This window comes from Apteryx rowi, unplaced genomic scaffold (genome assembly GCF_003343035.1).
Source record: "Apteryx rowi isolate R43461 unplaced genomic scaffold, aptRow1 scaffold_22, whole genome shotgun sequence".
Taxonomy (NCBI): Eukaryota; Metazoa; Chordata; class Aves; order Apterygiformes; family Apterygidae; genus Apteryx; species Apteryx rowi.
Window position 1 is genome coordinate 4,745,264 of NW_020448530.1, and position 15,332 is coordinate 4,760,595.

A 15,332-nucleotide genomic window follows, 5' to 3' on the forward strand; every position below is an offset into this window, starting at 1 on the left:
AAAAAAAAAATTATTTTGTTTCATTGTTCTGAATTCCTTTTTTGTTAGGAAATCTGTTTTCCTTGGTAGACTGCATACCTCTGTTACAGAAGACGCTGAAAGATGAGTCCTCTGTTACATGCAAGCTGGCTTGTACGGCTGTGAGGGTAAGCAAAAGCAATAATTGTCTTGCACCACCACAGATCATAGGGACATTAGTCATGGACTAGGATACTGTTACACTCAAATGTATAAACATGGAGCAAAAAATGACTTCTTGCCCAAGAACTTTATTGTAGAAAGCATGAATCCGGGCAGAGAAATGAAGGAACAATTAGAAAATGATTGTTGGTTGGATTGCTAAGCAGTATTCTAAACACTATATTTCTTATCATAAATGTACAGGTATGAGCTGTGATGTTACATAAACCCAAAAGTAGGATGAGTGCTTTGGATATATGGGAGATCTAGTCTGAATAGGGAAGTGCGAATGTGTAATGTCTGGACATAGCCTGCGTTTAGCGACTAAATAAAAAAAAAGTGAGAAATGACAAGTGACAGTGATTATTTTTTGAAATAATAAAAGAAATAAGTGTTTCAGTTTGGGTGAAAGATGCATCTGGCAGCTCTCAAAATAAAGATGATAGTTTAATTTCCAAGCAGAACTTAGAACACATGGATTTTATTTCCATAATAAAATCCGTAGAAGGTGTTGTATGAAGAAGCAGAGGGGTGAACAGACAAGGTTTTTACTTGAGGAATTTTCAAAAACAAAAAGAGGAGGAGGACAAATCAGAGGCCAAGGAAAGCAAAGACATCAGGGAGAGGCACAGTGTTGCTGGTTGTATTGCTGCTTATAGATCAGTGAAGCAAAGTGTAGCTTTTAGTAAAATGCAGTTATTCAATGTATGGAAAGTATGATCTCATGTGATACAGCTGAGTAAAGGACATCCAGTTAGCGAATGGTGCATCCAGTTACAATGGTGCGGAAATGTGGACATTTTGCTGATACTGTTTTTTAACCCTTTGTTCTGTGATCTTCCTGTTTGTGTCTAACAGTTTCAGTTATGAATCACCTTGGCTTTTTAGAAGACTTTGCTAAGACTTTGCTATTTTGACCTCCCCCCCCCAGTCTTTATACCTAATGGGGCCTGAGGTAACCTGGAGTTGCCCTTAGCCATGTCTTCTTTCCTTTTAAATATTCAGTAGTTACAAGACTTTCCCCCTTTTGGCAGAAGTATCTGAAAGCATTGTGGGGTGTTAAACCTCAAGAAAGAAAATGTTTTCACATACTAAAATAAGGCATGGAAGTGTAGAGTTCCGTAACTTGTCGCAAAGATCACACAGTCTACAATTTGAACAACCATTAAAATAGAGGTATGACTTGTTCCAATTCTGGAAATTGGAACCTGCTATCTAAAAATACCCTGTGGAAATCAGRAGAGGCAATGTTTTTGAACAGATAGGAATATAGTGCCTGTATTCCTTAAGCCCTATGTTTTGCAAAACTCACTTTGGAGGATTGTCCTTCACTCATTTTTGAGGCTTGGTTTCCCTTCTAGAATTGAAAGAGAGCAGCAGGTTTCAGCAGTTTACATGGGGTTAGTGTCCTAGCCTTGAAAAGCACCTAGCTCTGGTACTTCGTCCTAGCTCTTAAGCAGTAACTTTGTGTGTTTTAAATAAAATTGATTTTTGTGGTAGTTTACGTACTTTGGTTCTATAGCATAACTGAACATTTTTGTTTCTTCTTTTTAGCATTGCATCATGAGCTTATGTAGTAGCAGTTACAGTGAACTAGGTTTACAGTTAGTTGTCGACCTCCTTACATTGAGGAATAGCTCGTACTGGCTAGTAAGAACAGAACTTCTGGAAACACTTGCGGAGGTAGATTTTCGGTAAGCGTGTATATTTTTCTATGGGCATTGTAGCTACAATGCAAAGCGACTGTGTATAGGAGACTGGGAGCATAACGGGGAAGTTTCTTGTTTAAAAAATTGATGGGTTTCATAAAAATAATTTGGACCAAACATTCATATTAAGAATATTTGAATTCCTAATATGGATGGTAGGAAGCTAACACTGATTTCACTACCAAGCCAATCCTAATAACACTGTGTTTAGTTTGATGGTTTGTTTTATCTTAGCTTCTAAAAATCTGTAATCAGATCATATAATCTAGAACCTAATTTGGATTTCTTGTAATAAAGAAGGAAGTCCTTGATTAAACACATTTAAAGGTTGTTTTCCATTTTTGTTGACTCTCTTTTAAGTTTCTCAGTTATACTGAAAAAATAAAATTTCACTTGCCTTTTCCTGCATTCCCTTGTTCTCTACAGGTTCTTCCAAGCTGAAAGACAAAATGTCTTTCTCTGAAACTCATTATATTATCATTATTCATACAAAATTAGACTCTTTCTGAATAATGACTTTTGGAATGTGTTACCTTTTCAAAAGAATCTGATTTAACCTGCGTGAGAAAAATACAATCCTAATGTGTAAATCATGTTTTTTAATTAAAGAAATGTAATTGTTCTGTTAGGCTAGCCAGATCAGAGTTTAGCAAATAGCTTGCCTTCTAAAGGTAGCCAAAGCTGTGTTTACTTCTTATGGTGCTAATTACTCCAAGTCTTCTATTTTATCATAGGCTAATCAGTTTCCTGGAAGGAAAAACAGACAGCTTGCACAGAGGTCTTCATCATTACACTGGCGTAAGTACATTACACTGGTGAGCTTTCAGTCAGTATTTTGTGGTTCTGGGTCAAGGTAGAAGTGCAATTTCAGCACTTAATGTTTAAATTCTGTAAACACTGATATATGTTACAAGTGTGGCTTGCATAAGTAGGCTCATATTCTAAGATCTGATACAACTGGAAAGATACTTTACTACGAAGATGCAACTATTACAGTGGTGTGTGTGTGTTTCCCAGAAATGTAAAAAGGTTTATAAAATATCAAAATGGTCTGTTCATCAGTGTGGAAGTAAGTGTCACCTTACTGGCTAGTCTGACAGAAGAAATCTCACTTATTAACAATTTTTTAACAGTGTGGTCAGAATGATGAAAACATTCAGTGAACTTTGTGGTGTTAATTTATTTCCTAGCTCCTAAAACTTCAGGAGAGAGTGCTCAATAATGTTGTAATCTGTCTGCTTGGAGATGAAGATCCAAGAGTGCGACATGTAGCTGCAGCTTCATTAATGAGGTATATGCTAAAACAAAGGAGTTCAGAAAGAGATTTGCATGTTATTGTGTGTCTGTAACTAAAACAACTGCTTAATGTTTTTTGTTTTATTTAAATGAGGGATAGGAGAGAGAATGCACATTCCAGATATCAAAAAGCTGCATGTGTTCTTAAACAACAGGCAATTGTGCTTTGCTTTTATAGCATTACAATTATATTTAACCATATTACATTCTGAGGGTCATGATCAGTTGCAGCTTCTTCAAGTCTTCTGGAGGGTGATTTGTTCAGTTTTATCCTGACAGTAGTTGATGGGCTTAAAATTTAGCAGTTTTACTGAGTTGTGCTCACAGTCAATCACTGTAGTGTCCACATGATTATGAATAGTATGTTTCACACTGATTATAGTAAAGTAGCTAATCTTGTTAAAAAGCAGGTGTTTGCTGTAACCCATTAGAGTTTTAATTAGTATCCAGATAAAGGCACTAAACAGTAATAATTAGTTGGTAGTTTAATTTATTTGAATTCAAGGACTTAACTTTTACATTTAAATAAGTTGGGAGCACCTAATATTGAATTCCTGGAATACTTTATTGTCAGAGGAGTCTCTCCTAGTTCTTCAGACTATTAATTGCTGTCCATTCCTAATAACAAATAAAGGACGATGAAACTCGGCAAAGAAGTCATAACTGTTGCATCATATTTAGCATTAATTGCTCCTGTTCAGGGACATGATTTGGAAAATGCAGTTATTTTGCTAAACTGAGTTGTTACCAGTCAGTTTTCTGTATCTTCATGTTGATTTGGTGTATTGCATATGTGTTCTAATTAGAGGAGAGACTCGCTTTCCCAAGAAAGTTACTAGTTTACAGGCTCGCAGAAGCCCCTTGAAACAGCCAAAATGGGCATTAATTGGACGCACTGTCCATGAGCTTATAAATAAATGTATTCTGTAGCTTTTCAGTTTTGCCTAAGCTGAAAATGTTATTGTTCAAGCAGACTTTAATTTTACTGTGTGTTTAAATTTTCCAGCCTAATAAAATCAGATAGTCAAAAAAAGTACCATTTTCTGGTAGAAGTTAATTTTCGGCCGACATAGGTGTCAGTGGGGAAGATAACCTGTGGAGGTAGGGGAGCATGCAGAGAGTTGTAGTATATTTTTGTAGTATTGTAGTGTATATTGTATYGTGGTATATATCAGGTCATTGTAGCATATATATATATTTTTTGAACTAACATGTCTAAAGCAGTCCTAATTTGAACCCTTTGGTTTACAATAAAGAGTAGTCATGTAAAGGTGACTTCTGCATAATGGTTAGACCAATGTGAGTTTTATTAATGGTTTTGATTTACAATTTGATGCGTGTAGTTAGTGCGCGTAGCTTTCTGAGTTGTATATAAAATCATTTCTGAATAATACTTTCCCTTTTTGACAATTGTCATTAAGGCTTGTTCCAAAGCTGTTTTATAACTGTGATCAAGGACAGGCTGATCCAATCGTGGCAGTGGCAAGAGATCAAAGCAGTGTCTACCTGAAACTACTAATGCATGAAACACAGCCTCCATCTCACTTTGCAGTGAGCACTATCACCAGGTATGGTATGTGGTTCGTCTTGTTTTAAAAGTAATGTGGACCCAAATTTCAATTCAAAATGCCTGAAATCGTATTTAGGTCCTGCAAGTCCATACGCTTATGCATAGTCTCTCCAATCTGTAAGAGCTTTTGCAGTAGTTTTAGGCTCCTCGGAAACAGGCATAGGTCTGAAAGATAAACTGGTATGTGACTGGGTAGTGAAGTGCTCACACTTTGATCACAGGTAATTGCTGTTCTGTGATAAACATTAACTTCTTCTCTTGATCCCAAAGTCATCCAGTTTACCCATTAAATTGTGCATATGATTAGCTTGCAAAGCTGCACTTGTATGCATTATGGTTCTTCAGGTACATTGACTGGGATTTCTCACTCTTCACATCCCGATTTAATGACTGTAATTGCAGAAGTCTGTACTACCACTATAATTTTAAAATTAATTCTAATATTGATAGTGTGATCTCATTGCTGTCCTTTTGTTGCCATATATAGTTTGCTAAACTTTCTAATTTAGATCTCAGTCTTACAGACAGGCTGAGTTGTATGTATATGTGGACTCTTTGCTTCTATCAATTTGTCATATAAGTTTTTAAATTATATAAATTATATAATAATTATCTGAGTAACATTATGTATAATATATATAATTATATATATTATACATAAACTTTTTTCCATACAGGGTCTTGATAATGTTACTCAGATTTATATACAATAGTATGGGCACAACAGAACTTTGTGGGGAATATGTTATTTCAAATACAAAATAGCTCTTTTTAATGCTACAGTAATAATCACAAGTTTGAACAGACAAAAATGTTAGATGGGTTTGAGCAGAAGCAAAATGTAATGCTAAGTTAGTGGGGATTTCTAGAGAACCTAGTTGGGTATTGAGAGTTGGTTTACTGTTTCTATTTGCTAACAAAGAAAGTAGGTGATTTATAAGTAAATTGCTTTTGTTAGTAGAGAAGCAAAATTATTAAAATATATTTATATGGTATTTAGAATGCGCTCGTATTTTGTTTTTTCTCATTACATTTTAACAAGTTATCTATAAAATACATAATAGTAACTTAAGCCATAATCATTTCTGATTAAAGTATTGTTTAGCTTTTTAAGTACATGTGCTAGTAGTATAAATGTTTTTATTTCAGAACATACAGAGGTTACAATATGCTGCAAAGTCCAACAGATGTCACTATGGAAAACAATCTTTCGAGGGTTATTGCTGCAATTTCCCATGCACTGACAACTTCCACCACAAGAGCGCTTACGGTGAGTTTTCTTAGTCACTATAGCAACTAATTTTTTTTCTTTAGTTAAAATTATTTTCTGGCTATGTATATCTGTAGCTTTGGTACCATGACAGTGATAACTTATTTAATTCCCACTCCAAGGTGTGGTGTGGTAGGGTTTTTTCTTTTTTTGTGTGTGTGTGTGCATGCGCACTAATTCTTCCATTGATGAAACTAACTGATTCTAACTTGGTGTTGACTTTTCAGTTTGGCTGCTGTGAAGCACTGTGTCTTCTCTCCACAACATTTCCAGTCTGCACCTGGAGCATGGGATGGCACTGCGGGTATGTTCCTTCATCCAGCGTTCAAGCTTCYAGTGCTCATGTTTACAAAAACAGAGGACGCTCGGGTATCAGAAGTTCTGTTTTAGGTATTTGCTGTTAAGCTTAGCAGTTATTTAAAAACTTCATACAGAAGGGTGTAAGATCAGGCTGTCATCATATTTAGTGTCAGCACTCTGTCATCTCTGGAACCACAGCATGTATCATAGGGGTTGGCTGCAACCCCTGATAATAAAAAGGTGCATGAAGTCAGTGTCTATCAAATGGGCRTAGAGAGGTAGTAGGAGAAATTTTCCATGCTTTTGAAAAAATGTCTATCTTCAGGATTTTAAGTGTCTTGTATGATCTCTTTAAAATCATAACATCTTCTTTTTCACCTCGATCTCATGTTCATGCTGGAAACAGTAGGTAAAGGAAGCTGGTTCATACCTGCTTTTACAACTGTAGAAGTGGCAAATGCATTTAAATTGTTCTTGTTTGGTACACTGAATAGGAACAGCAAATGAGGAGCCTATAAAACTTACATATGTGTTACGTAGGTAATGTAAGTACTTTGGGGCCATCATATATTCTGAAGAAGCTTTTCAAACTTAGCTATACAGCTGACAACTCTAAAGCTTTGATGTTGCCTTTGGCTATCAATGTGCTGTGCTGCCAGTTGTCAAACTAGCTACTGAGCATGTGCAAATATAGAGAGCTGTTTTGTTTTTTGGGGGTCTTTGTTTGTTTTAAAATACATAACATTATTTGCGTTGATTTGTTGTTGTTTTGGTTACCTTTTAGAGAGTTGTTAATAAATGTTACCTGTCCTGCTGTCTCTGCAGTTCTTTAACTACGGTTCCTGTCTGTCTACACTCACCAAATTCACAATTATATATTTTGTGGTCTCCCTTTTACGTGATTGTTCAAATCACGTCTCTTTTGAGTCCGTATGCTGCTTCAATTGCTTAGGTCTCTTCACATTTAAATAATTTTTCATTAATATGTGGTCTTCTTTCCAAAGAGACTGTTTGCTTTTTCTTTGTCTGAATTGCAAGAGGTGTTGCTACTCTGATTTTACTCTTTTGGTATCTTGAATTTCTATTGTAAAATCTGTTCTTATAAAAAGGAAGCTGCTGCTTTGCTTATCATCATGTCCTTCCTTTCCTTGCCAGACACAAACCAGTGACACTTATTAGTCCAGCTGTTCAGTGTGATGTGCTCTGCATATGCATTTTAAAAGATGTCCTTTGAGCTATTGCCCTTGTTTCTTAACAAGGGGAGTAGATTAGGATGTGAGCAGTGCCTAGCTGAAAGATAAAAAAAAAAAATTAACACGCAGTGCTTCTAGGGTTAGGACTGGTTATTTAACAAATAGTGTGTGTCCATCTGGGTCTTTCTAATGTTTCTCGTTCAAGCTGTTTGTAATCAATTTCAGTGTTCTCTAACCTTTATCCTCTCAATCTTGAAGCTAGTTTGTTTTATTGTGAATATTCCTTCCTTATTCTTGCAGACTTGCAACACTGTGTCTTCTGTTCTACCTGCCTTAAAAAATGCTGCAGGATGTATGTAGTAGTCCTAGGTGATGCAGCGGCATAGCATTTGCCCTTTCCTCTAATTCCTTCTTTGCAAATTTCCCCATGGTCGTATTAATTTGGATTTTTTTTTTTTTTTTGTGCAATGAGTGTTTATCATACTAGATAATAAGATAATGAGTTTTGGCCTCTAGTGCTAAGTTACCAAAATTCTTGTCTGACTTGAAGTGTTGACATTCATCTGGTCACAAATAAATAAATAATAATAAAAAGTATTGGAGCTGCTGMGTTCCATCTCTGTACAATCCAGCATGAACTAATTAATGGTTTTCTAACTGTATGTAAAGTGAGCAACACTTGCATATTAAAATATAACTTYTGTTTTGAATGAAAGGCACTGTATATTACTAGCGCAGCTTTGTCAAAATAACAGTTACACTTGGTGAAGTTGTTCTTGTGGTATTAAACCTGAGCACTAGATTGAAAGATTTTAAATTAAAAAAAAAAACACTTAAAAGAATCCCTTTATTTAGAGGTTGCATAAAGTGCTGTTCTGAAGGAAAGCTAGTAGTATTGTGCAGGTCTCACATCTTTGGCATGATGTGTATGATTTGCGCAGTATTCTGACAAACATCTTTTGGTGAACTGTGCCTGTTCTTTTTGAAACTTGAATTGTGTGGGACAGTCTGATCTCAAAATTATTGTAAAGGAAATGGTATGCAGCAGCAAATTATGATGTTGAATAGAATCTGTCCAATGAAATCTAGAAGATTTGATTACAATTGATTAAATTTTTGTATCTCATTACATTGCAGTGCTACTGCTTAGATTTCTCATCCCTACCTTGCATATTTGCAAGTATTTTAATTGGAGATAGCTTAGGACTGTATCAGTTAGCAAATAAATACTTAATTCTTCCTGTTTATCAGTAGATGTCACTAGTAGCTTTGATACTTTTTTTTAAATAACAAGTAACAGCTCTTCAAGAATACAAATTACTGTTAGATCTTTGCTACAAATATGTGAGTTTTTAAACTCAAACCAGAGTGTTAAATATTGTTTAGCCAAATATTTTGAATATTTCTATAGTACTGAATTTTTTTTAGATTAGTAATTTACTTAACTGCTATTTGCCTGAGCCTTTGAACTTACTTAAAATTATTTCATAACATTCCACAATTAAACTTCCAGAGTTTCCCAGCCAAGTGCTTCAGATGAAGCTCAGAAGGGCTGTACCATTGGAATGGCCGGCATGGTCCTCTCTCTCCTTTCATCAGCATGGTTCCCTCTGGACCTTTCTGCACATCAGGATGCTCTGATTTTGACTGGAAACTTGCTTGCAGGTAGGGGGGGAACAGAAAAGTAGGATTGTCCTGTTATCATTCTGTTAGCATCCGAATGCCTTTATCTTACCCCATTCTGGTTGTATGCAACAAAATACTTCCAAGATTGAGTAGAAGAAATAAAGGAAGAAGGAACTTCTTGCACCCAGCAAGGAGGTTTGAAACACTTCTGGTAAGAAAAAAGCTTTGATCAGCTAGACAGCTAAAGCTCATTCACAGCTGCTAGCTAGATGCATAGATTGATTTTTGTATCTCTAAGAGCCAATACTGTAACTGAGATACTGTCATCTCTCTTCCAGTTTCACTTTATGCTCTTCTGTAAGTTGAAAGTTGGTAGCTGCCTTTTGTACTTGGTCTGTGCTAGAACTTTAAATTTTGTCACTGTTTTTAGAAACTACAGTCTAATCTTCTCAAAGGCAGGAATTTGCTAGCCAGCAAGTGGCAAAGAAAAATGAAAGGCTCTTGCRTTGGAATAATCTAATGCATTTTTAGGTTTAAAATAATTTTATAAAGATTACTGGGGATTCCACAGGGATCTCTGCTAGTTTGCTGTTGCCAAGAGCTTCATTATTAGTGATTGAAGAGTGTGCATTTAATAAACTTGCAGGTGAGACCATCTTGCAAAGGTTGCTGTCCTTTTAAAGGACAGGCTTACGTTTTCAGAGTATCTTAACAAATTGGCAATGTTCTGAAAACAGGGATGCAGTTCCTTAATGATAAAGGGACTCAAACATGATGACTGTCACCCCTGTGGAGGAATTTCCAACTAAATGAGTACAGAATGGGGAGTAATTGGTTAAATCTCAGTCCTGCAGTCAGGGATCTAGGACTATAGAGGATAACAAGTTGAACAGGATGCAATATTGTACTGTTATCAAAACAAAAAATGGGTGCAGATGCAGTCATATGTATATATGAAAACAGATGCAAGAAGGGCAAAGGAAACTTTGCTCCATTAATCTTGTAGGGATACAGTACTTCAGCTGCTTGCTAAGGATCCTGGGAGAAACCTGTTTTATTTGTAAGGATAGCAAAACCCTTAAAAGGTTGTGGAGGTCCCAGGTGGAACAGTCTTTGAGTAGGTTCAAAATATCTTACGTTTCATACGTATGTACTTGACCCTGCTTTTAGGCAGGAGGATGAACTGGGTGACTTCATTGCGTTCCTTCTTTTTTTTCTGATGCCCTGTGTGGAAGCAAAGGGCTATTACTGTTAGATGAGTTAACATTTAACAAACACTTCTTGGGTGTTTCCTTTGCTCCTTTTAAAGGAGTGAGAAGAAAAGAATCCTCTGTGGAGTGACCAGCCCAGGAATTACATAGCTCACAAGTGCTTTGCCATTTATTTATTGGCTTTTAAATCTGTTTCTTTAGGTGTAGCCACCAAACTTAACCAGTGTAGCTTCGATACTTCAATTTCACGATTCACTGTATGTGCTGTGTCTATTTTGTTTGGCAATTCTATCCCTTTTGGTAAACAATTTGATTATGAGACAGGAAGAAAACCTGTGCACACTCATAAATGCAGTCACATTAAAAATTAAACTTGGAAACGTCTTATGTTATTCCTCATGAAATTCTGCTTCAGAATATCACTCCTCCAGTAGGTAGGAAAATTCTTTTAACTCTGATTTTAACTTTTTAAAAAATCTCCCCCCTCCTCCTCCCCCTTGTTCTAGTGTCAGCATGGATCCTGAGTTTTTAACTACTTGTTGCCTTCCCTGGTGGAGGAAAGCCTGTAACTTTTTTTATGAGGAAGAGTTCTGTCATTGTAGGCTTCGTTTTTCTGGACTAATCCAAACTATTTAGATACCACCTAAAAGCTAAACATTTCCTCTGGTCACCAAAGAAAATGTGCAACATGCTTATAATCACAGACCGGGTACAAATAATTAACATCTTTTTGTTGTTTAATGTTATGCATGTATCTGTTTAAAAAAATAATATTTTTTTTCTACTTGATTGCCTGTTCATATAGAGCTGATGAACATATATCTCTACAATTTTCTGATACTTAATTGCAAGTTTCATCTTTTTATTTTTTCAAGTAATGTGATTCTTATTGCAGCAAGTGCTCCCAAGTGCTTAAAGAATCCCTGGAGTGTTGAAGAAGATGCGAACCAAGGTGTTGCGAAGCAGGAGGAACCCTGGCCCGCTCTGGCAGACCGACTTCTTGTTACTTTAGTAGAACAGCTTTTTTCTCATCTGCTGAAAGTCATTAATATTTGTGCACATGTAATGGATGACGTTGCTCCTGGCCCAGCAGTAAAGGTTTGCATTTAAATAATAAAATTACATAACTTAAATACAGTTGTGGTACATAACTATGCATTCTGGAATTGATACAGGCAACTACCTAATATCTTGATAATTTGACTTTGCTACATGTAGGAAAGTAACGTGAAAAAGAGATTCAATGTGGTGGCATTTCACCTAAGCAGATTTTGTTTAGTTCTGCAAAGTTTGGAATCTTATCTTAAATTTTGAACCTTTTATTCCTGGTAACTTCACTTGGAACGTGAATCCTCTGGGGAGGGTGTCTAGTAAATGGAGTACTGGAGTATGTACTCTGGGAAACTTTTGTTGACTTGGTTCGGCCAGCTGGCTGTAATGCAGCAGTGAACTCCTTTTGGGGCTAAAGATGATTATTCTGTCTTCTGAATATTCTGCAAAATGTTTTCACTTCTGAAACAGCTCTTATGAGGTACTTTTTTTGAAGTAGCTAAATTTTGAGACTGAGATAATGACTGTAACGTAATGTTATTAGAATTAGTGGGTTTTTTGTATTTTAAAGATGTATAAAAATTTTTTCCAATGTTCCTTTTATTTGGAATCAAATTTTAGTCTTTGAACTCTAATGTCCTCTGGTTGGCTTATGCTAAAATTCATATGAAAAGTAGGGACTCTGTTAAACTTCTCGGGGCGCTCATGTCCTGATCCAAAAAGCTGAGATATTTTGATTTAACTGACAGTCAAATAAAGAGGATTTTAAGCAAAACATGAATATGCTTGTGTTTGTGTAGAGGAAGAAAAGCTACTTGTGTGTAAAAATTACTGATGCTTCTTTCAATTCTAGGCAGCGTTACCTTCTCTCACAAACCCACCTTCTCTTAGCCCAATTCGGAGGAAGGGGAAAGAGAGGGAGTCTGTGGAACAGGCTTCTGTACCGATGAGCCCTAAAAAGGGGGCTGAAACTAGCCCAGGTAGGCACATTTATTTACATGGGGATAGGAGCTGGGAGGGGTAGTAGGAGTATGGTTACGGCACAGAGAGAGGATATAATTGACTGAGTAACTTATTTTCTGAAGTTTTAATATTGATTCAAAAGGCCAGGTTGCCTACTGTCAAAAAAAAAAAATCAAATTATCATCAGTATTGCATTGCAGGAAAGTCAACTGTGTGTCTGTGTGTGGGTGTTTTTCATGTGTGTGTGTGTACTGTTTAGAAGCAGGGAACTTCTGGGTCTTTCTCATCACTGTTTTTCTGAATCTTCTCAGCTATTGACTGAAATTAAAAAGCAATGTTTGCATGTATTTTACTGACAGAAGTTAGAGTTGCTTTGCAGCTTTTGGCAGGAGTAGCCTACGCTGTTCTTGGAAAGCAAGATTCTGTATCTTAAACTCTTATTCTTAGTAATGAGTGAAGGAAGTAGATGGCAATTGGAAATTGTATTTGCATGTCAATAATAAGCCCTCTGATTTAATTTCTCTTGTCCCATAGAAAGCTAGTTTCTTGGAATGCTAGTTCATTTTCTAGTTGCACAGAATGTGTTTTTGCAGTTAAAAAATATATATATACACACATATATAAAGATCCAAAAATTCATGCTAACTGTGATATTTTGTCTAATAATTCAGATATGGTAAATTGAGTGTATTTCATAATATTTAGTTGTATTTCATGAGTACCTTAGAAAATATATTGTGCTAATCTATTTAAAATCTTTACTTTTAAGCTACTAGGCAAACCGATGCTACTGGACCTGTTCCAACAAGTAAATCATCTTCAGTAGGAAGCTTTTATCATCTTCCATCATATCTGAAGTTATATGATGTCTTAAAGGCTACCCATGCTAATTATAAGGTACTGCATTATATCCTTTGGGTGAAATAAAATATGGTCAGGCAATTGCTTTGTGTTCCTTTAAACAGCCCTCTGCTGAGACTGACACCATGTGCTCCATTACTGAATTGAAAATGCCAGATAAAATGGGTTCCAGGACTTAAGCTGTAGCCCAGGACTGACCTCTGAGAGAAGCTCAAACTGTCCAAGGCTTGTGGTGTATGTTGAGGCTCTCACACTGTTTCCACAGACAAGCAAGCATCTGCTTTAAAAAAAAAATAAAAAAATCAAAAAAAATCAAATAGGCGTTGTCATCTTATGGCTTGTTTCTCTGCTGTTATAAACACTAACTGATCCTTCACTGTCCTGGCCGTGCCAAGCGGATCATGGTGTCCATTGTCTCAGCAATTTATTCCAGGGTGGGCAAGCTTTTTCCTCATTAGTTCAGGTAATAGAAGATGAACTCCATAGGGGCTTGATATTCTGACTTGTATGAGAGGGGCATATTCATATTACACCTACTGTGTTTCTAAGAAATGCATTATCCCATTCTCCATTAGTTGTCAGCATCCTAGGCCTTCCTGGGTGCTGTAGGCTGGAACACCCCTTTCTTTGTACTAGTCAAAATGAACTCCTACCTTTCCACCAACAAGGGAGGGGCTAAGATGGCAGTGGTATTGACTGAACTATGCTGAAATTATAGGCAGAAGATCATTTAGTGCATATACCCACTTTTTAAAAAAAAAAAAAAAAAAAAATTTCTCTCCTTGTTTGGTAACTGTTAAGTAAAAGATTGTTTTATTTTTGTGATAAGGTTACTTTGGATCTCCAGAACAGTAATGAAAAGTTTGGATGTTTCTTACGATCTGCTTTAGATGTTCTATCTCAAATTTTGGAACTTGCAACTCTTCAAGACATTGGAAAGGTATAAGATCAGTGTTTTGTTCTTTATAGTATTAAGTTACCCAATATTTGTGGTCTTTATTAGGAAAAAAGCTTTATTTTTTTTATTTCAAAATTGATGCTATTGAGAGAGACAGTCCTAGAAGCATTGTGCTGCCAAAGTGTTGGGAAAAAGTGCTAAAGCAGATTTTCTGGTTTAGGTTGCTGCTGTTGAAAATTTGACCAGTTTGTACTGTTTAAATTTCATGTGGAGATTTTTCTTTCCAGCAAAATGATTCCCTTTCAGTCATTCCCACTATATTACTACACTTAAATATACTCATGCTAAATATACAAACCATCAGAAGGCATACTGGTCTCCCTTCCTCCTCTCCTGTGCCTTGATATTTTCTCTCCTAACTCGTGTTATGCGTAGTGGTATGTCAACAATTATGAAGCAGATCTTGCCTTAATTTTTATTCCTTTATAGACTTTCAGTGTTTCCCTTGAATTAGCAGTATTTTAATGTAGTCAAGACCTGTGCTATTGTCCAATTTTCATAGTAATGCTATCTATAATAAAAAAAAATGCAATTAAGTGGCTTTGTTTTTTCTGCTTGTTTAAGTGTGTAGAAGAAATTTTGGGATATCTGAAATCGTGTTTCAACAGAGAACCAACAATGGCAACGGTTTGTGTGCAGCAGGTAAGGAGGTAAATTTCTTGTGGTGGAAGTTTAGCCTGATGTCCTATACTTATCAGTTGAGAATGGCCTTTCTTTTCTGGGAAGGGAGGTGGTGAGGAAACTGTACATCAGGTGGAGCAAACGGAGCATGTTTTCTCTAATTTTCATGACTTGTTCTGAAACTTGATACTACCTGAATAATCTATTTTCTTCTTGACTTGCTTCCAACTCAAAGAGCTACCTTAGCTAATGCTAAGAAAATGTTTGTTTCCTACTTTCTTTATTGTGTTCTGTAGCCAGTTAACTAGATCAAAAGATCTAGAAAGCAAAGAGCTGTCTTATTGATGGATTTCTTGCAGGTTTCCAGTCTAACCTTTGGTTTCAAGTCATCAAAGCCTAATTTTGGGAGGAGGAGAGGGTGTAAGATTTGCTTTGAGTTGTTATGTGGTCATTCTTGCGACTGAAGTTATTTCCATATCTTTGGGGATGAGCTGTGGGTTGTTTCTTTAATTCTTCCAGCTTTC

General features: G+C 36.2%; 1 protein-coding gene across 3 annotated transcripts in view; it reads left to right on the forward strand.

Annotated features, from left to right (window-relative positions):
- HTT (huntingtin) overlaps positions 1-15,332 on the forward strand; it is a 95,997-nt gene that overhangs the window by 31,812 nt on the left and 48,853 nt on the right. For all 3 annotated transcript variants that reach the window (XM_026064558.1, XM_026064560.1, XM_026064559.1), the window contains 13 exons: positions 49-146; positions 1,735-1,874; positions 2,624-2,687; positions 3,080-3,180; positions 4,607-4,753; positions 5,905-6,025; positions 6,253-6,329; positions 9,032-9,183; positions 11,251-11,453; positions 12,259-12,385; positions 13,138-13,265; positions 14,059-14,169; positions 14,752-14,829. In XM_026064558.1, the coding sequence (XP_025920343.1) occupies positions 49-146; positions 1,735-1,874; positions 2,624-2,687; positions 3,080-3,180; positions 4,607-4,753; positions 5,905-6,025; positions 6,253-6,329; positions 9,032-9,183; positions 11,251-11,453; positions 12,259-12,385; positions 13,138-13,265; positions 14,059-14,169; positions 14,752-14,829 (1,547 nt within the window). The remainder of the gene's footprint in view (positions 1-48; positions 147-1,734; positions 1,875-2,623; positions 2,688-3,079; positions 3,181-4,606; positions 4,754-5,904; positions 6,026-6,252; positions 6,330-9,031; positions 9,184-11,250; positions 11,454-12,258; positions 12,386-13,137; positions 13,266-14,058; positions 14,170-14,751; positions 14,830-15,332) is intronic.